General features: G+C 44.1%; 2 protein-coding genes across 2 annotated transcripts in view; both read left to right on the top strand.

Moving 5' to 3' along the window:
• The window catches only part of LOC120900276 (mucin-12), a 139403-nt gene that overhangs the window by 61733 nt on the left and 52588 nt on the right, over positions 1 to 25082 (top strand). The gene's annotated exons all lie outside the window — the stretch shown is intronic.
• LOC120900275 (salivary glue protein Sgs-3-like) lies at positions 8423 to 9790 on the top strand. The gene is made up of 3 exons (XM_040307051.1): positions 8423 to 8595; positions 8666 to 9451; positions 9519 to 9790. The coding sequence occupies exons 1-3, from the start codon at positions 8544 to 8546 to the stop codon at positions 9650 to 9652; spliced, it is 972 nt and encodes a 323-aa protein (XP_040162985.1). The 5' UTR covers positions 8423 to 8543; the 3' UTR covers positions 9653 to 9790.

Raw genomic sequence — 25082 nt, 5'->3', positions numbered from 1 at the left:
TATGTTGTTCCCTGTTAAATAACATGCATTCGCCAACCCTCACACTTAAGCCCCATGCTTGTGGGAGGTTGTGTGTGTGTTTCTGTATGATTATGAAGACATTTTTTTCGCATTTTCCCAACCAAACCACCAATGAAGGGTGGAATGTATTTTTTTGCGTAGATAATTTTCAGCTTTTCTCACCCACACCTAGCCTTCCCGTGCACTTTTCCCATACCGGCACTGGGCAGCAACGTGTTCGTGGGCTTTGTTAGCATACCTTTAGCAGCTGGGACTGGGGGCGCTCCCATGCTTTAACCAACCACCGCCGCTTTCTGCAAACGGTGTGATCAAATAAAAATAAATCAGACCTGCAAAAACTGGGAAAAACGACGCGCGTTTCCCACCGGTGCTCGATAAGATACCAACAAAAACGGGGGAAAAGTAGGTGAACCTGAGAGAGGGAGAAAAACGCAAACCCCGTAATCCCTTCCCGCACCAGTGCACGATTACCGATTGAAAGACGAATTTTCCCGCTTTCCCGCCCGCGAAAGGCGAATTCTGCGGGACAGGTTGATGAATGAATGGGTTGGTGTTTTTCTTCTTCTTCTTCTTCTTCTTCTTCTTCTTATTTTCATGGAGAGCTGAAATGCTGGAATTTCTGTGCCGGGTTCATTCAATTTGCTTTCAAGAAAAGCCGTGCTGCATTCCACCTTTAGGCAAACGATAGGGGGGCATGGGCAGCCGTTCATTCTTCTGCACGATCAAATCAAAGCCTAAAAAATCCTGAATTTCACAGCCCATTTCTGAGGAATTTCTTTTTTTTTTTGTATCAGTTGCGGTCGAATTAAAAAAGAAATTCCTTGTTTATTATAAAGTTTGGTGTGTGGGGTTTTTTTTCAAGATTTAAGTAAAATTTGGCAAGTTATATAAAAAAAAGCCATTTAAACCAGACGTCGTGTCAGACTCTTTGGTATTTTTTTTTAATTTTTATTCAATATTAATTTATTATTTAGAAATCAGATCCCTTTTTATTCAAAAAATGTGAAATTATGGAACTGTTTTTATCTTTTACACTCCGTCTTATTCGTTTGTTTCATTATTTAGTGTTTTATGTTCTGTACATTGATTTGTTTTAGTTCATTTTTGTTACATATTAATTAATCATCGATTTTGCTTGTTGTTTTATTGATGTTATAAGCATTTGTTTTTTTTTTTGTTATAATTTTATTTCTTTGTTTATTTTTTTTTTCTTGTGTTTTGCCTTTCAATATCAATCACATACTTCCAAGGTAAATCCCCTGTCCCAAATACATTAGAAGTCTATTATACAACATAAAATCAACATTATATCAACGAAATGAACCATCTGACCACAAAACTGTTAAAGAAAATTGCTAAACACAGCACCAGTCACAACCAATCTGTTTTGCGCCGACAAAACATGCGTTTACGTTGTTTCATTATGCAGCTAACGCGTTTGTTTTTGCTTTTGTCGCTGCTCGATCATCTCAATACCCACCTGTTTGGCAGCAAACTTCCTTCAGGCGGGTACGCGTAATTACGAATAACGCCCAACGGGTGGAAGCACACCTAATGAGTTTGACCTTGCTCGAATTTTCAGCCACCGCTTTACAATAGCCTTCAGCAGCAGCCAGATCGTTGTCTTAACGGGGTTCGCTCTACAATGTCACTGTACGGTAAGCGGTTTGGGGTTGCCGGAGGCAAAACTGAGCCACTCGTCTGCACAGCGTTTTCCCAGCAGCACACAGGTCCATCAGCTGCTGGAGACAAAACGATTCGCTTCCACCGATCGTTTAACCCAATTTTAATTAATAGTTGGATGGATGGATGAAAAATGGCTTACACCGTAAAAGTGTTCCATTTCGATGGGTTGAAATTGGACGGCAATGAGAGTTCTTGCAACCTTGCCGCACGTTTCCCACGTACGAGCACGAAAAAGGGTAATTGTTTTGAAACGTTGTTTAAGCTTAGTAAATCACAATTACTCTAATTGTGTGCTGTACTGTAATGAAATTTTGTTACTTTTGATTTTTAAGCCCAACTGCCCTCATTTACATTTGAGGAAAAAAAACCCCTCGCTGCATCGAGCTGATCCGATCGGACCCGTTTCAAACGTTACATCATCGAAACATAAACCGTGGAGCGAAATATGTTACACTTTTCCACTGCCAGCAACAGCACCCAAAAAAGCCGCGCCGCGAAACTCACTGTCAGCTTTCACAAACAACCGCTGTCACAAAAATCAAAAACTCTCAAGAATCTTGTCTCGGTTTGAAGTTGTCGCAACGAGTCGGAGAAGCAACACACACCCAAAAAAAAGAATAATAACACCCATGCTCGATCGATTAAAGGGGAGCTCCACATAAGTCGGCTGCTGCTGCCGCCGCTGGGTTAGAGCTTACAGCATGTCACCTTCCCAACGGTGGCAGCCCGGCGGCGCACAGAGAAAGGCAACCAGAGCTGAGCAGTAAACCTCGATCGCCTGCTAGCTGTTGCCCGGGTGTGGCGTGGCCGGGAAATGTGTTGCGACTACTGCTCCACTGCTGCCCGACGACGACTTTGGCAGCCTGAAATGAAGATAAATTTCAAGGCAGCAACATAAATCCCACATGATGGAGCTTTTTTTGTTGTTGTGAGTGTGCGTTCGCTTCCTTCCCTCAAACTCCACCGCGGTGCCGTCCGATAGTCACTGTCACTAATGAGTCATAATGTGATGTACGCGACCCGGTGTCGGTGTACTGCGACGCGTACACATTAGCGCCTGTCGATGGATGGTGCCTCTATGCCGCCAAACACCCCAGACAAAGCGTTTCACAAGAACGCCCCGTGGTGACACTTGCTGTACCGATGCGCGGGGGGGCTACAGGGCGGCATCTAGCCTCCCAGCAAACGGCTTGTCAACGGGTTGGAGCACTTTGAAGGTGCGGCCGGTACGCCTGGTCAGAATGTTGGGTGGATTGCGAAAAAGAAAAGGATAAAAAACACACATCCTAAGCACTGCGCATGTGTGCCAAGAAACGTTAAATCGAACCAGTGCACTTGACTATGGATATGGCTGGACCATTATATCTCTCTCTCTCTTTCTCTGCGATGTGGAATGTGAAAGCTTGTAGGTGTTGTTGCGATGTTGCCATCGCGTGAGTATGAGCCATGAGTGGCCTTGCAGTGCCACGGGTAGCACCAGTTTTATCTGGGGCAAAATGGGGTGTGCTTTTATGTTACCTTTTTGTCAACTTTTCCGGCTTAAAATGTTACACAAAAGATTCAAAATTCGATCAACTTTATTTAAAAATATCACTTTCTCAAAAACAAGTTCTTTGGCGATCCTGAACGAACACCCAACGAAACGATCGCTTCTGGGCTATGTGCTAAGCGGACTATAAAACCACCCAAAATAAACATGATGACCATCTGGCATTGCAAAACGCGTTGCGTCGCCGTAGATCAGCGGGCGAGCAATAAAAAGCTCGCCATGAAGCTAGCGGTCATTAAATGTGGAAAAAGGGACACACACAAAAAATGTTTGATGATATCGTCAACGCGCATCGCCCGTTTTGCCTGCGATGTTAAACATCGCTCGACTACAAGCTTGAATTTGCCACCGGTCTTACTTAGTTTGCCCGTCGTTGTGTTCCGTTTTTTTTGCATCTCTGCAAAGATCAGTCGATCGTTTTATGCATTTATTTGTTTATTTATTAATTCTATGATTTTTATTTTTGAAGCATGACTCATTGATCATAATTCAATCGATTTCAACGACCATTTCAATGGTAAAACCCTTAATGCCCGAAATTCTTTGGAATGCCTCTCAAAACCACAATCAAATATGTAACCATTAACACCAAGCGTAAGGTTAAACCTTTGCTAATTTTAGCACATGCCAACATAAATGCTTTGGCATTTAGCGCGTCTTAAACGCGTTCCCCACCGAGGCACCCTTCTGCTTCAACCACATCGAGTGATCGAGTAAAGTCATAAACGGCTATCACACACACACACCGGAAATTGCCCCACCAAGCGCTTTCAGCTAAATGTGTCTCCGACTGCACCTTTGATTTTGCCAATCTTGCCAATTAATTCCCAAACCGCTCGTCCGTTCGATTTTAATGCGATTTGACGCACATACCAGCCCCCTTTCGCACTGTGCGTTCGGCGAGTTGTTCGGCATGATGTTTTCCCTAATTCGAGTTGTCGTGCGTTGTTTGCCGAGCGTATGATCTAACTAATCATCAGCACGCGTGTGTTTCCTACATTAGAAACCCAAACACTGTCGTTCGGTCAAAGAAAAGGGCAAACCACCCGATTAATGACCCGAGCCCTTGGTACGGCTGCAGTCAAATAACACGCTTTAACGAGGTAACATTTGGAACCATTTACTCGACATTTGTCATCGCTATTCAACAAGCCGAGCGGACTTTTCCCCCCGGGAAGCATGTTACAAGGGTGACCCAGTAAAAAAGTGTTTAAAACACACTCACCATTTGCCCGGAATGCTCCGTTGCGGGTATCGTGACACCGTGAGCCCGCACTCCCGATTAAAGAGAAAACACACAACGGAGGAAATTCGTAGGCAGCGGTATAACCCCTGCCTTTGGTGCATTGCGCAATCCAGACCAATGCTGGAATGTTGGTGCAGTAGAAAACACACACATCGAACGTACGTTGAACAGCGGAGTGAGTGTGACTTTGATAAAAATAAATTGATCGAGCTGCTGTCAAAACGGCGAAAGGTGCAGGCTGAAATGCTGATGCGAAATCATTCCCGTTACACGCGTGCCCATGATGGTGGTTGGATGATTCTGCTGCAGTTTGCGGATCGTTTGATCCGAGGATCCCGTTGAAGCTCGATGTCGACAACGCGAGCACCGTGGCGAAATGGATGAAGATGAAAAGATTGCCTATCAGCACCTGTCGCAAATGAAGTGAAACAACTATTGGACGGTTGGGCTAGCGGGCTATGAGTGAAATGGGGCATACTGACAGGAGCATTAAGGTGGACGATGTCGAGCGCTCCCGAGGGAATCGGATTAGGAACAAACTGCAACTTTCACTGGAAAAATGTAAGCGATTGAAGGAAGAGACGGATAGAAGATTGAGTTTATATTTTATTTCCGCTTGGCAAATCAACAAGTTTGCGTTGGGATAGGTAATCATTGATTGAATGAATCATTGAAAGCAGCTTATGAAATAAACATACAAACATGGAAAAGAGAGAACTCAACGACCAAAGCAGAGGTATTGTAATTTTTGATCTACCAAAACCATGGAACATGGATAGATTTTGTTATCAGAACTTTGGAAATGTAGAAAATAAGTATATTTCCGAAAAAAACTAAAAAGTTTTCGCTTGGACACATTGCACTGTTAATGATTTTAAATGTGTCTTTGCAAATTTGACTCTCTTTAATTTGTTTTTCTATATCGATTCGCTCAAAAGAGTTTAGTTTGATTAAATTTAGAAAAAAATCTTCAATCCCAAACTAATCAATTAGGTTTAACCAGTCAAAGGATCTTATGAATTCAGTGGCGGATCTAGCGGTTGGTGGACCAGCCTGAGACCCTGTCGATTCCTAAGCATTACGAAATTCTGATTGTAAAATCTTTGAAACAAAACATTCAAGCAACAGAATCTTATTAGATAACTAATAACCAATAGCTAATAGAGAATCTTATTTAACGCCGAAACATGAACTATCTCTGTTCGCTGTTACTCAGATACTCTATACTGTTTTACCTTACCATTAAAATGAAAGCAAAACTTATGCTCTATCGCTTCAATTGAACTCTTCCCGAAAGACACGGTAAACAGCCTGCCCGTACAAATTCACTCACCCTGAAAACGCCAACCACTATCAAGATCACTGCCTGTTTGCTATTATCTAAGATGAAAGTGAAAACAATTGATCGAGAAATTCCATTGTCACCCGTCTGCCAGTCCTTCCATCTTAAACCCCTCTCTTTCGTTGGGACCTTACCCTCCAAAAACCACGAGTTACGCCACAGGAAATGGACGAACATAAAAAAAATCACTTCCCCCGGAAGTGTTCTTCTCACAAACCGCTGCGCTGGTAGAAGTACAACAGCAAAAACCTGCTCCGTCTCCGGCACGAAGAACAATGCCATGGCAAGAAATCAATTTGAAGGCACCCCGACCTCAGACAACTTCTCCAAACGGTGACAAAATAGTCATCCCCCGCCTGTCGTGTCATTCCACCCTCGGACAGTACGCAATCAATCGGAGCCATTGCGACCATTTCGATCGATGTCGGTTCGGTAATGCTTGCCGTTGTGTGATCGTGCTGGAAGGCGTTTGAGGGTTGTAGATCTCCTCCCTCCCATTCGGTTTTGGTGAAATAATCGATTTCCACTTCAATTTGGTAATTCGTTTTGGCGGGGTGCTCAAGCAAATCCCCCGTTCAAACAACACACACACACACCATGACCGATGGAAGGTCACGACGCCTTCGCGCCCTCGATCTTCACGCTTGCCTGGTATGAAGCCGCCAGCATTTGTTTTCCATTTTCGTGCCTTTTGATCGGCGATCGTTCTACGCGCCCGCAGTGTGATGCACTCCGGTGGAAAAGTGCCACCCGAAGGAAAGCTGCCTAAGCCCCCCCTTAAGCCCCTAATGGAAAGTGTCGAAAGCGAAACCGAGGCGAGGACACAAAGACGATGGCGGCGGCGGCGCAGTGATGCCTCGTTAGCGCAGCAGCCATCTCGCATCATCGATGTTGCGGATTCTTCACGCTAAATAGCTCCAGTTTCCACCGGTGCGTTTGCGTTGCACGCTTTTCCCTTTTTCTGCTTTGCGCGATCGTGTGTGCGGATCTTCTTCAGCGCAAGATCGCGCTTTGCTAAACGGGCGTTATTGAGAAAAAACGATGGACCCGCTTCATAAAACGGCACTTACAGGCAGACCTACGTTGTTGTTGTTGCGTTGTGCTACACTTTCTTTTTCAGTCCAGCAGCACCAGCAGCAGCAGCCACATCTTCCTACTAACAGCGCAAAAAACATTGGCAAAGAAAATTAAACAACAAATCACCTGAAAACGCGATCCACACCCTGCGCGATCGTATGGAGAGAAAGGGAGGTATGGTAGGACAAATCTGCTACTGCCGGGTCGTTTTCCACAATGGACACAGCACCGCTGGCGCTGGCTGTAACGGTGCTACACTTTCCCTTTTGTTCCGGGAAAGCCCAAGATCTGCTGCGGTAGATTTGCGTTCTGTGCCCGTGCTTTACCCGGTGACGCTTATCCCGCCAACATCAGCACTTCCGCCGCGGCATCGGGTACGGCTGATAGTCGACAGATGAATAAGGGTCGGCTCCCAGTCTCCTACGGTAGTCCTACTACTACCGCCTCCCCTAAAGCTGCACCTACTTGCCCTGCCCTGCCGTCTGTGCGATGGTGGTTGTCGCACCGCCGGAATCAGCCGGAACATTATGATCGTAATTCGCCCGGCGAAGGCGGCACGCGAACTGGAGCGCCGTAGTACTGTCAGCGGACGGCCCCGTGGGCCGGGCGTCAAGGTAATGGACTTTCAGCAATTGTAATCAGTTGTCATGCACTGGGTGAGCTGAGGAAAAGCGGTGCCTGCGAGTGGGAATGGACAAATGGAAACGGATGGTAATCGCGGAACCGGAGAGAACAGAGAGCCCGGATTGGGAGCTCGACGTTCCCACACCGACAGCACAGCACAGCGACGTGGATGTCAGGAAACGGTAATTTATCACGTGGTACTTTAGAAATGAACGATAATTGAATTTCCCGCTGCATCACACACACACACACAGCGTGGTGGATGCGGTAATCTGCCATGTCCCGGTGACTGTCTGTCTTGCGAACGACAGGCCAAGCCAGATCCAGAGCCCGGGCACATGAAAGATCAGCTGACGCAGAGGGTAAAGTATTTTATAATTGGTCGGTCTCCGGGCCCGTGCTCGGTAGGTGAAAGTGATCGATATTTTTACCCAACATTGCTGTACACCGGGTCACCGGCAAAGATCATTAGCGAAGATGATCTGCTAATTGAATTTGGAAAGGGTGCTGAAGTAATGGTACATTAATAGGGCGTAATTAATGCTTAATCCTGTCACTCACATGTACTTGGAGTCCTCCAAGTCTTTAAGACCTCCAATTGGACAATGTAGATGTGTTGACCGGAACTGTCTTACCCATCAAACTGTTTTGGATCGATCGATTTGTCCCGGGAAAAATCCCCGCCAGCTCGTCATCACAAGATTCGCATTAAGTTTGGACATTATCTCAGACAAATGAGGAATCACCGGATCCATTCAAGAAATTCGACGAAATTCAGACGAATTCAGAGACAGGCCGGGAGAAGATGATAGTCGGTCCCGCTTATCGATAATTTACATACGATGAAGAAATCGTCCCTTGATGAGTGTCCAGCATTATCTATTCCAGCCCGATAAGACAAGACAAACGCTACATAACCTAGTGTCTTGCGGGAAGATGAGCATCAGTTTGAATCAATTTGTTTAGTGTTACAGTGCGTGCTATTTTGTGGCCCAAAAATGACTAGAATTGTGACGTTAGGAGCACTCTTGGTGCTATTTCTGGGAACAGGTAACGTAGCAGGACCTACAATTCTGAAGATCGCGACATTAAAACCAGATATCCGTGCGGTTGCTTTTAGTTCACACGCAATTGGTGTGCTATCAGTGCGATGACTGTGAGCTGCAGCAAGAGATTCCCGTCGTTTGCGGTGACATTGACTACACCACGCCCCTGCCCACGGACACCACCTGTCCGACGTGCGCACCGGAACCGACGCTGCCAACCACCCCGCAGCTGACGACTTCCACACCCGACACCACGTGTCCAACCTGCGCCCCAACCCTGCCGACCACCCCACTCCCGACGACATCGACACCGGACACCACGTGCCCGACCTGTGCTCCGACGCTCCCAACAACGCCAATGCCCACAACGCCAACGCCCGAAACCACGTGCCCAACGTGTGCCCCAACCCTACCTACCTCCCCGTTCCCAACCACCTCCACACCGATGGTGACACCCACCGTTCCCGAAACAACCTGTCCAACGTGTGGTCCTACGCTGCCTACTTCCCCGTACCCAACCACCTCCACACCGGTGGTGACGCCCACCGTTCCAGAAACAACCTGTCCAACGTGTGGTCCTACCCTGCCAACCTCTCCGTACCCAACCACCTCTACGCCGACCCCAACCACAACGACTATGACGCCGAGTCCAACGACTCCAACGACGCCCGTACCGACCACCAGCACGCCGAGCTGTCCTGCCGGCTGCTGTCCTTGCTTCGGTGCCCGCTCCACCTCCATTTTTACGATGGCCGCCCGGGCCACCAAGGATGCGCTGATGGATGAGCTGGAGGAGGATCTTCGCTCACCGCGGCAACTACCACTGCCGGTCTACGTCTGCTACACGACGGAACGCTTCGGTAAGGGTGTTGACGCACTGCGTCTGTGGACAGGCGTACCACTCATACCATTGACCTCTGCTTACAGTGAACAATCGGCGCGTGATCAGTCGGGGCTGTACCAAGCGGCAGCAATCGCTCACCGACACCTGCACGATGCTGAGCGGTGGGCAGGCGTACGACCAGTGTTCGCTCTGCTCGTGGCAGCTGTGCAATCGATAGGGATAGCAGTGGGAACCGAGAAGAAGTTGAATCCATCAATCATGACGCGATAGAGTGATGTCCAGCAGGCTGCTGGAAGAGAGCCCGCCTAGGCTAGCGGAAGCTAGTGTATCGAAATAAAGCAAACACTGCGTATGATAAGCATTTGAATGGTTTTGGGGGGGAGAGAAGCATCAATGGCCATCGGGAGTTGATGGGTGAGTCAGACGGATAGAGCATATTGCGCCATAGATAAGAGAGTGATGGGGAGCGACATTGCGACATTGTGTGTATGTGGCCTCAAAAGGTTGCAAGGTGTCCTTCACGTTGCGATATTGTTCGTATTGCGTAAAGCCACACGCAAAGTGAGGCGATAATTTGATCCCTTTCCTTGTGCGTAAAGTTCAATTGCTTAGAATTCCACTTCCCGGCCATGTGTATTATTCCACACCAGCATCAAAAACAGCATACGCATGCCGAGCTTCTTTTGTGTGTTTCAAGATGACTTTTACACCCTCTCTCTCCCTCTCCAAACCACAACTGGACCACAAGTGGAGATTTATTCCCAGCACCATATTTGTAACGCCTGCGCCAGCCACCACTCGATTTGGAGCCGGGTTGGAGCACAGCAAAGGCGCCCGTGTTTCCGTGTTCTGCGCCGTTTCTATTTTGGTGCGCCATGATGCACTTGCGCACACCGACGAGCGCAACCAGTTAGGCTTCCCTAATGCATCCCGTAATTTCAACACCCCACTTTTCTTGCACACGTGACTGTGTGCCTCCCACAAATTGTCTCCCCTCCCCTTTACCATCCCGTTCAGGGACGCATTACGTAATAAACGATCTGATTAATTTGATGTCGTGCCGGTGGCTCGGAGTTTCCTTTCCGTACGAACAAGACTGTGGGCAAGCTACACCGCAAAGGGTGCCTTATATTTATGGGCATGTGTGATGCTTTATGACACCGCTGGTCGCCACGAAGCACGAAAGCGGCCTCGCGGCATCGGACCGGCCGGTACCCGACCTGCATCCATCGATTGCGATCGACGTGCACTGGACGTGGCCTCGCTTGGGGTGAAAACAACGAGAAAGAGACTCGACGTGCACACGAGTAAAAGGCACAGAGACCACGGAAAGGTGCGAAAGCGGTCGCGCTACGATTTGCATAACAATAAATTGCAGTTCCCTTGTCCTGTCTTTCTCTCCCGCTTTTCTCCCAGCCCACCCACCCAGAAGGAAAGTGTTCTGCACGGCTAGAATCACGCGCGCGCGCACGCTCAATCGCGATTGCAAGCGAAAGCGAATTAGGGCTACAGCAGGGAGAGCAAAAGAGCTCCATTGCAACGGCGGAGCGAAAAGATGTTTCGCGTTTTGCAATGCTTTCACTTTCTTTCGTAATTCCTGTGTGTGCGTGTGTGTGTCTTTTTTTAGATTTGTTTTGTGGGAAAATACATAAAAATGGCGCAAACATTCCTGGACTGCTGGACTTGGGTAAGGGAAAAATGGAACATGAACCTGGTAAATCGTTATACCTTGCACAAGCGAAGCAAGGTGTCTAATTGTGGGAGATTTTAGACCTCAAGCATAGAATGATTCGGACACGTGTTTCGCACACGTATCAATTATATATTCACTTATCGATCTCGGTTATCAAACGATGTTATAAACATTATATTCCGGTCTCGTGGGACAGTCATCAACTCAAACGACTTTATAACACGCCCGTCATGGATTAAAGCCCCATATGGATCGTGTCCCCATACGTAGGACGGACTATCCTGCTACTTGTAATCGATAAGCCACTTAAAGTCATACCTACTTGTGGTAGAGGTAGCCCTTGACCGACAACGGTTGTTGCGCTAAAGAAGAAATAGAAGATTATACGAATTTTATGTAAGTAAGTAAGTAAGTAATTAATTAAGTAAGTAAGATCATAATTATAAATAAAAAGGAAATGCTGAAGGCATTTTTTCTAATTTTGGCATTCCTATTCTGATGAAACTTATAGTTCTAAAACAATTTACATTAATATAACAACCATAATAAATTGTTTAAATCCATATTAATTACATTGTTTATAACTTTTACACAAGGTGCAGTCGTTGCCGCAATTCACTCGGTATTTTAGAAAATAGGTGAAAATGTTTATGTTGTGGAAACAAAAGTAAAAATTTTGCATTTTTATTTAGTTCAATCTGATGGAGTTTTAGAATTTTTCATATCTTATTCAAATTGTTATTTAAAAATTCAACTGGTAATAGAAAAATTAACTTTAATTATAACTATATAAAATCACTGATTCTGTTGGTTCGATACGGAAAAATAAACAGTTTTTAAACACATAATTTCTGAAAAACAGTTAAGCGTCGAATAAAACCACCGATTGACTTACAGCCAAAAATTGGTACCTTAGAGACCCAAATTGAGGACTTGAAGGTAAAATGAAGCGGAAACTACTGCAATAAATAATCCGAGTAAACAATAAATCTAAATATCAGGTCTTCGAAATATAACATCATCTTGTCAGCTTTTCGTTCGTTAGCAGACGAGTTTTGTTTCTTGTTATCTAAATATGTAAATTTTATAAGTATGTGAATTGTATTCTTAACGTATGTAATGTATGATTAAGATTGAGTTAAATCTTCACGGAAGACCTTATTGAGTTGACCTTAGTGAGTATTGATACTTGAGAAATCAAAGAATGCTATTCCCAAATATCATTAAAAACCATTTGCTGATCATTGCAGCTTCACAGGAGTAATTGCATAATATTCCCTATTTTATACAACGCTGTGAATTAAATTTTAATTCAGTTAATGTAACACTACCAAACGTTCGGTACCAAAAGGCTCGTTTCCGCAAGAGACGAGAATGAAAGTGGTCCATTCAAACCCACGAGCGTATCAAAAATTCACCGAAACCACTCAGCGGGACATCACGAGCCTTTCAGGCACACAGGCGCATTCAAAACGGAACAGTTCAATTATTCAACCAGCTTAAGCTAGATCCCGCTCTAAAAAGGACTAAGAAGAAAAAAAAAACAGCCAGCCTCCCAACCGGCATACTCCCGCACAGTCCGAACCTTTGGCGGACATTCGCCACCACGATGATGCAAAAAGCGCCCTCCAATCACCGGGGCAGCACCGTCTTAGCTCACGAAGAGAAAGAAGGCAAATTCACCCAGCACCGCGAGGGATTGGGGACGCAAATAAAATTGCACCCAATCAAGGGGGAAGGGGGCACAAGGTGGAAAAAGTGATCGCTAAAAATTAACTCACTTTCAAAGAATGCCATTGTTTCTGTGCGGATGAAGGACCCATGAAAAAAGGGGGAAGATAGAGTGAGAGAGAGAGAGAGGGAGCTTAAACGCAAGCAAACCCCCGAAAGCTAGACCGTTTGCTGCTGCACCTTGGTTCCCGTTTTGCCTCTTGACCGACCATTCGTGGCCACTACCACCACCAACAACGACAAAAAAGCATAGCAGGAGGTCATTTAGCCCGGCAGTACGGTGCCTTTGTGCAAAAAAAAAGGGTAAATACACATATCTATCTCACGGGCTGGTGGACACGCGGGCCCTGCTGTGGTGGTCGCAAAATTGAACCACTTTTTGTCCCTGCCTGTGGAACCGTGTGGGAGGTTATGTAATGGGAGAAAAGAAATTACCACCAGCGGTGTTCATATATTTCCCCGCATTCTCGCACAAAGCACCATTGGTCGCCTTTCATAAGCGGCAACGTGCTCGGGGCTGCAGGTACTACTATCCCGCGCCTGAGGAACTGTTGTCCTGCACGCGCGTGTGAGCCTGTGTCTGCCGAGTCCCGTTGACTTTGACTTCATCCCTCTTAGCCCTCTTTTATCCCAGGTCGGATCATCGTGGGCAGAGCATGGTCAATATTATTAGTATCTTTATTTCGTCTTAATTCTTTCTTCGGTTCCCCAGTTTTGCTTTCGGTTGCCGTCGATCGTGAGCGCACGAAAATATGTGTCAGCAGTGAATGCGTGTTTGTGGGAAGAGGAGGGAACGGGAGGGAACGGGAGGTCTGGTTATGCCTCCCGAAGCGCAGTACATTATTATGCAGTCGGTCGGCCGAACAGTCGCATCATGGTCGCGGCAGAAAGTGCTGGCTGCAAGAGTGCCAGAGCAAGATGTATGTGCTTTTTATGATGGCGCTAATGTCCGGCCGTTTGTCATAGGCTGCGATGCTGTGCTTGCTGCTGGTTGACGCTGGTACCGCGGCAATTTGTCGGTTGCATGAAATCTCTGCGCTAAGTGCCAGAGAAAATAGTAGCCGGCACGTACCAGGTGCAAATATGTTAGGTTCAGTTTAAGTTAGTTTTAGCAAGTACCTTTAGTAATATTATATTTTATGAGTATTCTCAATTTTTAATATGAGAAGTGCAGGTCTTTATTCAATAACACTTTTCGTACAAGAAACGAATCAACAACAGCAGCAACAAATATTCAAATTACTAGAATGTTTACAAAAGGGGATATTTTGAACTATTACATAGAAATCTTCTCAACGCAATACATCATTTTTGGACTCCAGATACACTAGTTGAAGCATCTAATTTTGTAATACATAGTATATCATTTTTGCTACTATTTATCTGTTCAAAAGTATATTAAATAAATTTTACTCAAAAATAGTTTAATAATATTACAAATCCAAATGATTTTGATAGGAAGCACATCTAGAAATAAGGAGGTTACAAACTATTTTCATTGAACGGCTCCTTTACCACATTAAGCTCAAACTTTGTATTTTGCTCTCAATTATTTATACAATAAGATATTGACTAGTATATAGTAAATGAGTGATAAAATGAAAGTAAATTGATAATAAAAGGAAAGCCAATAAAACAACCACGAAATAACAACCTTGAATTGCATACCATCAGGCGCTTAGAGAGTCCGCTAAGGGGAATTTGTTATCATTTGCTTGATTCAATTTTTTATGCAAAAAATATACATTCAAATTTATAATCAAAATTATCGAACAGATAAATTGCAACAATGTTGACATGTAAAAAACATAGTTCAGCTTTCTCACTCATTATAAATAATTAAAAATTCAAAATTGTCAGCAAAATTTCATCTACTGAAATGTTACTTTCACACCTGATAAAAAAAATAGCTTAATAATTGCTCATCTCTATTGAGCTTTCATATTAATCCACGCATTCATTTCGGCCTAATCGCATGACTAATGAACCAGCACGATAATGAATTATTCAACATAATCCGATCGCTGAAAAGCCACTTAACAAATCTTGTGTAAAAAGCGAGACAGAGAAAAAGCAGTAAATAAATAATGCCTCCCGAAAACAAGATTGTCAACGCCACCGAAAACAAACACGGCACACACACACACACACACACAAGGAGAGCGAATAAAAAATGGGCAAAAGCAAAAGCGAGAGAGTATAAGCAAAAAAAAAGTTCACACGCTGGGCATCGGGTGTCATCTTCAGTGCGCGTGCAGCGCGGCAAGATAAAGCGCTAGCCATCTTTACACACATAAACCTGTGTCCCCCCAAAAGACGTTCGCGTGCCGGTGGACCTCTCCAATGGCAAGCTCTGCCCCGCCACAACCATATGCAAGCGTGAACATGCGCGCAGACGCCACCCATAAAAGTGATCTTCGGGTCGTGTTGAAGTTGTGGTAGACTGTTTATTTTTTGTTGCTGTGTGTCCATCCACCATCCCCATACGAACCAAATGTGTGTACGCAGAAATAAAATAAAATATATAAAAAAAACAGACGGATAAACACCGAACCGAGGCGGGAGCGTCTTCGCCTGGGTCTGCTGTGACTGAGGTGTGAGCACCACAAAGATGGTAAAAGCCCCCCTACATCGAAACTGCGTTTTTTTCTTCTCTCGCCTTCTTTTGGTGGAATCGTCAACACCTTTTGCCACCTGGGTGGATCTTCCAGCGGCAAGGTACGGCGACTAGTTCGCGGCGCTGATGACGGCGATGATTGAAACAGATGAATGAAGCATCCGCATAATTTACACACAGGCTGTGGGCAGGCTGCGGTGCGCGGCACAGCACGAATTCGGTTTCGATGAGCGTTTTTTAATTCGTTGATCAGCCTGCTCGCGCCTACTGATCGATTAAGTCGTTCTATGGGGTGTTTCGTTGCAAGCGATAAGATTTGGTGATTTAAATGAGCGGGAAAGCGGGATCGAGTTGTGGATGATAAGGCGAACTTTTGCTGGTGGAATTTATAACGATCGCGAGATGATCGATATTGAAGACAGAACAGGTTGTTCGGAGGATAATATGATAATTCGAATAATTGGTATTTATAAATTGTTGTAAATCCTACTTGGTTAATTTTATAAATTTGAAGCTGAAGATATTTCGATAATTTTATCGATAATTTCAACCATTTAATTACATAATAATTTTACTTAAAAACACACTCTCACTTGCAACCCTCAAGTCTAGCTTGAATCAACCTTCGCTCAGACAGAAATATGGGTCACTTTTCCACTAAGCCCACCATTCGCTTGCACTTTTGCAACTGGCTGCATTTTATCTGAGCCCCGCTTGAGCGTTCGCAATTTATCGTAATTTTTCGTCACCCTCCTCCCTCCGCACGCAAAGAGTGACACAGTGCTAGATGACAACCGATTTTCTTCAGCCAATTTCCTTCGCACTTTGCCACCCGTTTCCGACACACTGGCTCCACCACTAGCGCGAGCGATCGTAACACGCAAAACGTCGCCATCGTCGTCACTGGCAAATCCAACCGGCCCAGTGTGTGTGTGCCCTCGAGAGAAAGAAATGTGAATTTGTTATGTTTCTTTGCATCTTGGTCCGCTTCTTAGCGCGAGTCTACCGCGTTACCGTGTGCCGCAGTTTACCGGCCGAAAGACCTGTTTCGATCGATCGAGCCTGGACTGGTTTGGTGCTGCTAACACTGGCCACGGGTGTATAGGATAGCTCTATTTCTCGCCCTCCTTCCCATCTTCTCCACCAGTGTGTCGTGCCGGGGTTGAATTTTTGGGCCAGCCAAGTACGCCAACTGTGTTGGCCTCCAGCCACACTTACCCACTGGCCCCGACATCATGCGCCGGGGCGTATGTGTGTGTGTGTGTGTCACCGCGTTTTTCCGTTCATAATTTATCTCCTCCCCGCCGACGGTTTCGTTTCGTGCTGCCGAGACGCGTTTCGTTGCATAACTTCACTTTTGCTCCGCACTCAATTCCTGGACGGTCCCGCAAATGCCTTAAAAACAGTGAAACCAGCTGTGCAAGTATCAATGAATTTCAAGTGTAGCGAATGGCACAAAAACACGCACACACACACGCACAAGCACAAACTGGAGCATTTCACTTGCGTTGTGGTGTAGAGAGGAAGGCGGACTGGAACTGGCCCCACCGAACTGGAGATCCTTGACGCTGGTTTATTTTGCAGACATACAGTGAGACACAGAGAGAGAGAGAGTGAGAGAGACAGAATGAGTAGTTAAACCAGGGCAACAACATCGCTCAAGATCTTCATCAAGATGCTATGTTGATCACTATTCCGATCTAGATGTTGAAAAATGATCACATCTTTAGCTTCAGTGTGCAGCAATGGCTCTGGCGCGATCAGCTCAGTAGGGCGAACAACACTCCACAATCTACACACCGATCGACAATTTGTGGTGACACTTTCTTTGCCTTTTTACAACCTTTGCACCGCATCCTCCCACACACAAACACACATAAGAGGAGCTGTTATGGAGCATTCTTTTTTACCCTGCAAGGGTTGAATGTTTAATTAATGTCTGTTGGCTTTATTTTGTGCCCGTGGTCTCATGTCCCTAACGTGCAAACAAGCGAAACTGCAAACTGCCTCTTTGGAACAGCTGGCTCTCGGTCTGGGTACGGGGATTGATCGTGTGCTGCTTTCGGTGGATCATGTGAGACGGCAGGATTAAAATGGACTTGTTGCGCTCGTTTTTTTATCGTTTTCGCTTTCGTTTGAAAAAGGGCTACACGTCAGACGGTAACGTTGATTGATCGGCTTTGGTTTACGGCGACTAATGTTTGTCCCCCTTTTCCCAGAGGTTCCTCGCCCATGCGAACGTTGAAGTCTTTCATTCCAGCGTTCAGCAGTTTGAAGGTGTGTTTTGTCGTAATTAGGGTATGTGATTGAATCAACGGCGTATTTTAATGTGCAATTTAGTTTTAACGTCATAACCAGCACAAGCAAAATTAATTCTTCAATACTACGGAAGGGAAATATAAGAATTATTAGTTGGATTATTGCGTAAAATAATCAAAACGAAAAAAAGAAACAAATCTCTGAGGACAATGTATGGCTTATTTTTATGCCTTTATGTAATAAACAATAAACCACACTCGCACACCTGAGTTGTGCGATCCATTTCTAGAAATTTGCAATAATGTTATAACCCATGAACACAAGCTACCTACACAAAGAAGCTTCCCAAATGGCGATCACAATAGGTAGCGCAGCTTCTGTATCTTGATGGATTTGTATTTTGATTTTCCACTGTCAAACAGATAACAAAAAGAGGTCGACAGTGTAACCCTCCATTGTTAAACCCGACAGGGCAGCGATATGAAAAATGAGAAACTTCCAAAGACACAAAAAGTTGAAGGTTAACAGGACGGAGTCATCGCTTTAAGCCGGAATCGGGGTATCATCCTGGTTCAAGAGGTCTTTGCTGCTTGGACCTACGGTAGGGAAATGGAGACACGTTCCTGGCACACGCGTACCGCGGCTAACAGAAATGCGCACCAGACAATCATTAATCATTCTCATCGCTGCCATTGTGACAGGCGTAGAAATGTGGGGAAAAAATAACAACTTTTGAGGGGAAAAAATACACAGACACACTGGTGGTGCATTATCGTTCAAGTCTTTGGAACGAGCTGATCGATGTTGGTGGCGATGAAAATTAATCAACACAGAAATTCGAAAAGAATGTTTGCCGGATATCAAAACAGGTAGTGAAAGATGGGAAAACTGGGCTACGATAAATGGAGTGAAAGTAAAACATGTTCAAACACATTTAATCCTCTATGAAATATGATAAAAATTGATATATTTTTTTGTTTAAATACTGTTGCCATATCACTTAAATAAATAAAATTAAACGTATTAGCACCGCAAAATTAGCCTTTAATGTCGAAAATTAACCTTCAAACCCTGTACCCACTGTGTGATAAAAGGCCAGCCATAAATTGACAAAAGCTTAAGATCTTGTTCCACTTCGTCAGCTCCATTTTGTTAACCAACAAAACATATCATAACCCCCCCGATAGCTCTTCGAACGATGACCGCATGTATGTTAATTGCTACAACTTCTTCCTCCTCTGTTTACTTTCAGGTAATTAAACGAGCGACCCAAAAAGTGATATAATAAATCCTTCATCGGTTCCGATAAGTGGTGCACAGCTGTCGGCTTAATTAAGTCATCAAGCACAGCAGCAGCGCAGCTGAACCTGAGGTGGTGGTTGTTTTTACACAAAAAAACACACCGAAGCGAACGCGAAGCGGGGTGTCCAGCGCGTAAGTTGACCATCGTGGCAATAGCAATAGCGTGGCAAAGATGTATAACGATCGAAAAGTACTCAAGCGATCATGAACGAGCATAAAGCACGATGCGAACCGGTGGTTAATTGATTCAATGATCGTGACATTGTGCTTGAGCCACTTTGGGGCGAGAAGAGAGCCACTGAAGATGAGCCACTTTGGAGTGAAGTGAATCGAGTCGATGCATAATCGATTGATGGACGAGCGTGAAAATGGAACAAAGAAGTGAGAATGGGGAAAAAAAAGATCAAATAACACTTTTAATCATTTTCTGAAAAATGTTTAAAAGATGTAGATTTTTTTAATAAATAATTTCTTTATATTTTTATTAATATTAAGCCTTCAATATAGACGAAATTCTGCCATAAAAATAAAACATTGACATAAGAAATTTCTTTCCTCACACTTCCATCACGTCGCAATTTATCCAACCAATAAACTTCCCTTTTTGTCCATCAACTAACCCCGGCCAAAGTCCACCGATTAAAGCCAATTGCAATCGCATTAACCTGAAATTCAATCTCTTTCCCTTTCGCCTAATGCAAATCAGCAAACCATCCCTGTTTTATAGGCTTCACTTCACTTCCTTCCTTCCTATAGCGCACCGTTTTCCTTTTCCTCACGTTCGCCATTAGCAGTGAACTTTTCCTCGCCCACACAACGAAAGGATATCAATTTGCAGCGTCCTACCATTAAACGCTACCACTCATTTCCTTTCCCCCCACGTGGGTGTATGATAAAGATCGTTCCCCGTGCGTATTTCGCAAAATCGCTCGCGCGTACTCACACACACACACACAAACCGTTCAGTAATGTAGCACAATGCGGAAGTGTCAAAGTCAAATAGCAGGCTGGAGGAAAATGCACTGCGTGGAAACTGGGCATTCCATTGGGCTAACGGCTTAGAAACAATAAGTCACTTGCTGCTGCTGCTGCTGCTGCTGTGGCTTGCCGTCGCTTTCGGAAAGGGAATCTAATACGTTCAACCTTTTCTCCGTCTCGCTCTTGCCCGCTCGGTCGACACGCGTGGCGGAAGGTGACTATTAGGCGCCACCAGCCCAGGTAGGTGGTGGGATGGTTTATGGTTGTGCTGACCGGCGGTGCTTGCCCACTTGCCGGACGGAAAATTGCGGCCGCGGCAATGCGGAAACCCCTTTTTGCGAAGAAGGCAAGCGAGCGAAGCAATAAAAGCGAGTGGCAATTTGAATGTGGCTTTGATCCGTAGCACTGGTGAGCCTTTGAATGTACCGGGGTATAGCGAGCGGCATAACGGCATCAATCTGCACAAAACCGCAACAAAAACATTAGATCTTGACATTCGCGTGAGCTTTACGTTTCGATTATGGTAATGAATTTAAACGATCTTTCGTACGGGCGATGGTGCTGCCCGATAGGTGCTGGATCCTTCCGTTTTGGCGAGGAAACACAAACCATAATTCCGTCGCACGAGATCTGCAAAACTGTAACAGAGTTGTTTGCAATTACAATGCATTCGTCGATACAGCGCTACAACGACGACGACGACGACGATGATGATGATGATGTTGACGTTGGCGAAGGGCTACATTAGTCGGTGCGCCCCCGGATCGTGAAAGGCCACCACTTGGTGGTCAACCTTTTGCGCATTTCCTGCGACGCTTTCGTCGTCCCGTTCGGCTCTAAACGGTGGCCGCGCGCGTGTGCTTGGTCCGTTTTGTTGTTTAGGGCGCAAAAACCACCCCGTATCCGTATCTGTTCGCTGCCGTTCGGAATGCTGCAATTGAAATTGCACTGCACCGAGGGGGGTGGGGGAGACAAAGCCGGAGACGATGAAACGATCGGTTTATGCTATCGATTTGTTTTTGCCGGAGCGATTTTGAAGCAGCCACTTGTTACACGGCTGTTGCGGTCAGTAGTGCACGCGGAGTGTGTGAACGGCTTGCAGGACGGCAGGTTGGTTAGGTGCATATTACTAGCTGAATCGATGGGAATCGATGGGCTCGTTAAGATGATGATAAGGCGAGGGATAGAGCGTTACTGTAATGTGGTTTTTATTTTACATTTTTCCTGGCATAACGGCTCCTTAAAATTCAATGGATTTTATGTGTTGAAAAGAGTGGACTATTTTTTTGATAAGCGAATCGGGTATTTGGGCTCGTTTTTTAGCTTCAGTCTAGCAAATAACTTTAATTCATGTATGCAAAATGTTACTTGCGCAAAAAATACCAAAAATGAAATGAAGAATTTAAATAATTGAACACCAAAAACTAATTCAGAAGTTCAATTATCTTCAAAAGTTCAATCAATTATTGGCAGGATTTATAGTTTAACGATTTCAACAATATCCTAGATACATTTTCCAATATTTTTATTTCCTATACGTAGGAACAATATTGTATATTATACATTCACAAGCTAGAAACGGCTACATTCATTATTCTATTATATTTATTTGATTCTTATTGGCTAAAATATGCCACTCTCATTGGAAAAAATAGGCACATTGGAAAACGATTTAATAGATTTGGAAAAGTTGTTCAATGGCTCGATGTGGTGAGCAATAACCTTTTGTTTTAATTTATCGATTAGGAGAACGTAGCTCCTTGCTTTATATTGGGCAATCACAATTTAGTAACTCGTAAATGTATTATTTAGCCTCAAATTAAGCCATTTTGCTAGCAAACTTGTTAATAAAATGTAGATTTGGCATTATTTATTACCATTATTACCATTACCATTTTAGTTCTCCTACTCTTTTCAAACAAATGAACAATACATGAAATTATTGTATTAAAATTTAAAACTGATGTCGATTGAATTTATAATTAATAATTGAATTTATGAATTTTCATTCCTTCACATTGAACAAATACAAATGAAAGTATTTCATTATAATTATGGCACGAATTTATTTTAAAAATCCTTATTTTTGTATGTACAAACTGCAATAAAAACAATGCATGTAATTATGAGCTCATAAGCGCCTCCTCCTTCTTCACAAACAACCTGTTTAATTCGAGCTTATCAGTACAAGCTACCGAACCTGATACGTGGTGGTGGAGCGACCCAAACAGCTGAGAAAATAAATTATCCCCCTGCTGCAAGGAGCACAAACCCATTACGAATCGTTACCGAGTGGTAGTAATTTCGTGCAAGGTCTCGCTGCACAATAAATTATACCTCAGATTTGCCCACCCCTATCTGGGCCGATGAACGCGCAAGCTCAAACTTTTGGAGCAACATTTCCTGGCTTAATTCGAGCCCCTTTGCTTTCCACAATATACCCCAGTGTGGCCGGTCAATCAGAAGGCCCACTTACACACACGAGCACATTCCCCACATTTCGTAATAATATCAGTGTACGTATTTCCGAGCCGCTTACTGATAAAATACAGAGCAAAACAAAGCAAACCCCCAGAAACGGCTTGTTAAACATGGAGCTGCGTTTTTATCTTGACACCCTCCAACAACTCATATGGGCCCGCATTTTGTTAAAGCGCTCGTGGTAAGTAAATCGATCTCCCTCAACCGCTACAACACAGCGAAATCACAATGACCCACCGTCCGAACCTGACCACCCGGGTGAAAGGTGTTTAGCAACATTTTGGGCTCTGTCTGCTGGCGGCGGCTGACCGACAACCGAACAACAGTGCCCGAAGCCGCGCCTGCCACCAGTTTTGCGTTGTTTACTGCATCGAGCAAGGGTGATTTTTGAGAAAGGGCTTAACTCAATTACAAGGGCACAAACATTCACCCAGCGACCGATCTAGGGGAGGGCGGGGACCGTACAGGACACAAACTCACTTGCCGGACAATCGCAGACGCGCCCCTCGGATGCACTTGCTCCACGAATTTCGCTTTTTCGCATCCTTTCACTTTTTTTTTTCGGTCACGGAAAGTGAAAACAAAGCAACAAAGTCCTGTCAGCCGCCGGACAAGGAAGAGCGGGCAGTTTTTGTCCAGCCTTAATTGCGGTTTTCCGTGCGATGCCGCATCAATTCCCACGAGCAATATTACACTCAAAACAACGTCACAAATAAACCAAAACTTAAATTGCACTTTAGCTGAAGGCACGTATGAAGGGAAATAATCGAATAATGGCCAATTTTTCATTTGACAGGTGAATATAATAGCGAATGGCAGTCTAAATTGCGTAAAGACAATTGCTGGCACAGAAACAGAAAAAGAAATAATAAACTAAACCATGGGAAGTATGGAAAAGGTAAAACTGCCTGAAGGTGAAAAAATATTAATTAATATGGACCTGGTAAAGTCCTTTCACCAAGAAATAAATGCATTGTCAAAGAGGAAACAAGCAATGAAACAAAACAGCATGGAATGGTTATAATAACAGTATTTCTGATTTTGATTTGGTTTCCTTCCTTTATATCGTTAAAATTTCATGCATTTTTGAAGATTTTTTTCCTTACAGCACTAGAGATAATGGTATTTTTATCGATTTTTTTCAAAATAACGAGTGTATTATTTATTTAGGGGAAGTGAGAAAGAAACCAAGAAAATATTTTGGTACAAAGCTTGATGCTTAGCAGCCGAATTATTGAAAAGAATGCATGTGATGCAAAGTAATAACATATTAAAATCCCTCCTTAACGAAGGTGAATCATCAACATAAGCTAAAACATTTCTATAAATAGAGCTTTGATGTCATAAGAATAATAAGAACATTATTAAAAATCTTAGAAGAGCTTGTGAGTTTGTATGTTTGTGTAAATGAATCAATAAAAACTCAAACAAACAGTTCTAAGCTAGGATTAAAACATGAAATTAAACGAGAATTACCTTTGAGCAACCATTTGATGATCATACAAAGATTAGATAAAGATCAGACAAAGATCAGATAAAAATCAAACAAAGTAAGCTTTGTAAGAAAGATAAAAATATTTATATATTATATAAAAAGACCCTTGATTCAAAAATGTGGCAGTTTTGAACCGTTGCTCCTGAGCAAAAACTAAAGATTTTTGAGATTTTTTACGTCTTTTAACATACACTTTATTTCGAAAAAGTTTTGTTAAAGCACTAGTCGTGAAACGCTTTAACACGAAATTTGAATTTCACTGAATTCAATGGATAATACATACGAAGCACTTTTAACTCGCCCGCAAATAACTAAGTGCGAAATATCTCATCTTGAAGTATCCTGGTCACGGCACCATATGTTCCATTCTACAAATCATTAATGGCGCAATTATAAGCTTGATATTCGATTGGCTACTGACTTTTCGTTTTTCCCTCTTTCTCTCTCTCTCTCGCTCTCTCTCTCTCTCTCTCTCTCTCTCTCTATCCCTCTTACTCTGTCTCTCGCGTCACACCCGTTAATATCAGAATATTAGAATATTTTGTTAATGCGTGTTTTGCTCCCGTTTTGCAAATTGACGATTGTTTCCCAGTAACGCGATAAAAAAATCTGAACAATATTTTTTTCAAACTTCAAACTAAAAACCCTTTTATTTATAAATGTCTCTTGTTCTCCAGATATGCTCTTATATCTAATTAACTTCACGCTACAAGGAAAAACTCCCTGCCCTCGCTAGTGGGTGCTCCTTTCTTTTATCATCACAAAAATAGGCTCCGTCCCCTTTCCATCACGTAATAGACAGTCGTTTCCCTCTGGTGGTTCGAAACCGAGCGACTAATCTACTAATTCCAGCCCAGGTCCAATCACCGACCGACCAAAGTGCATTGTTCTCGGGGCACGTGTTTGCATTACGCACACAGTCTCCTTTTTCTATAACCTTCCCTTCTTAAGGCGGGGCTTCCCTTTGGGGCAAAGGGGGGTTGTGAGGTACAAAACATCCCGAACAATCAATCCACATTCACCACGTTCGCTGCAGTGATGCAGCAGAAAACAGAAACTGCAGCAGCGGTGCACCACACTGTGTCACCGGG

This window comes from Anopheles arabiensis, chromosome 3 (genome assembly GCF_016920715.1).
Source record: "Anopheles arabiensis isolate DONGOLA chromosome 3, AaraD3, whole genome shotgun sequence".
NCBI lineage: Eukaryota > Metazoa > Arthropoda > Insecta > Diptera > Culicidae > Anopheles > Anopheles arabiensis.
This window is presented reverse-complemented; position numbering and strand designations above follow the sequence as displayed.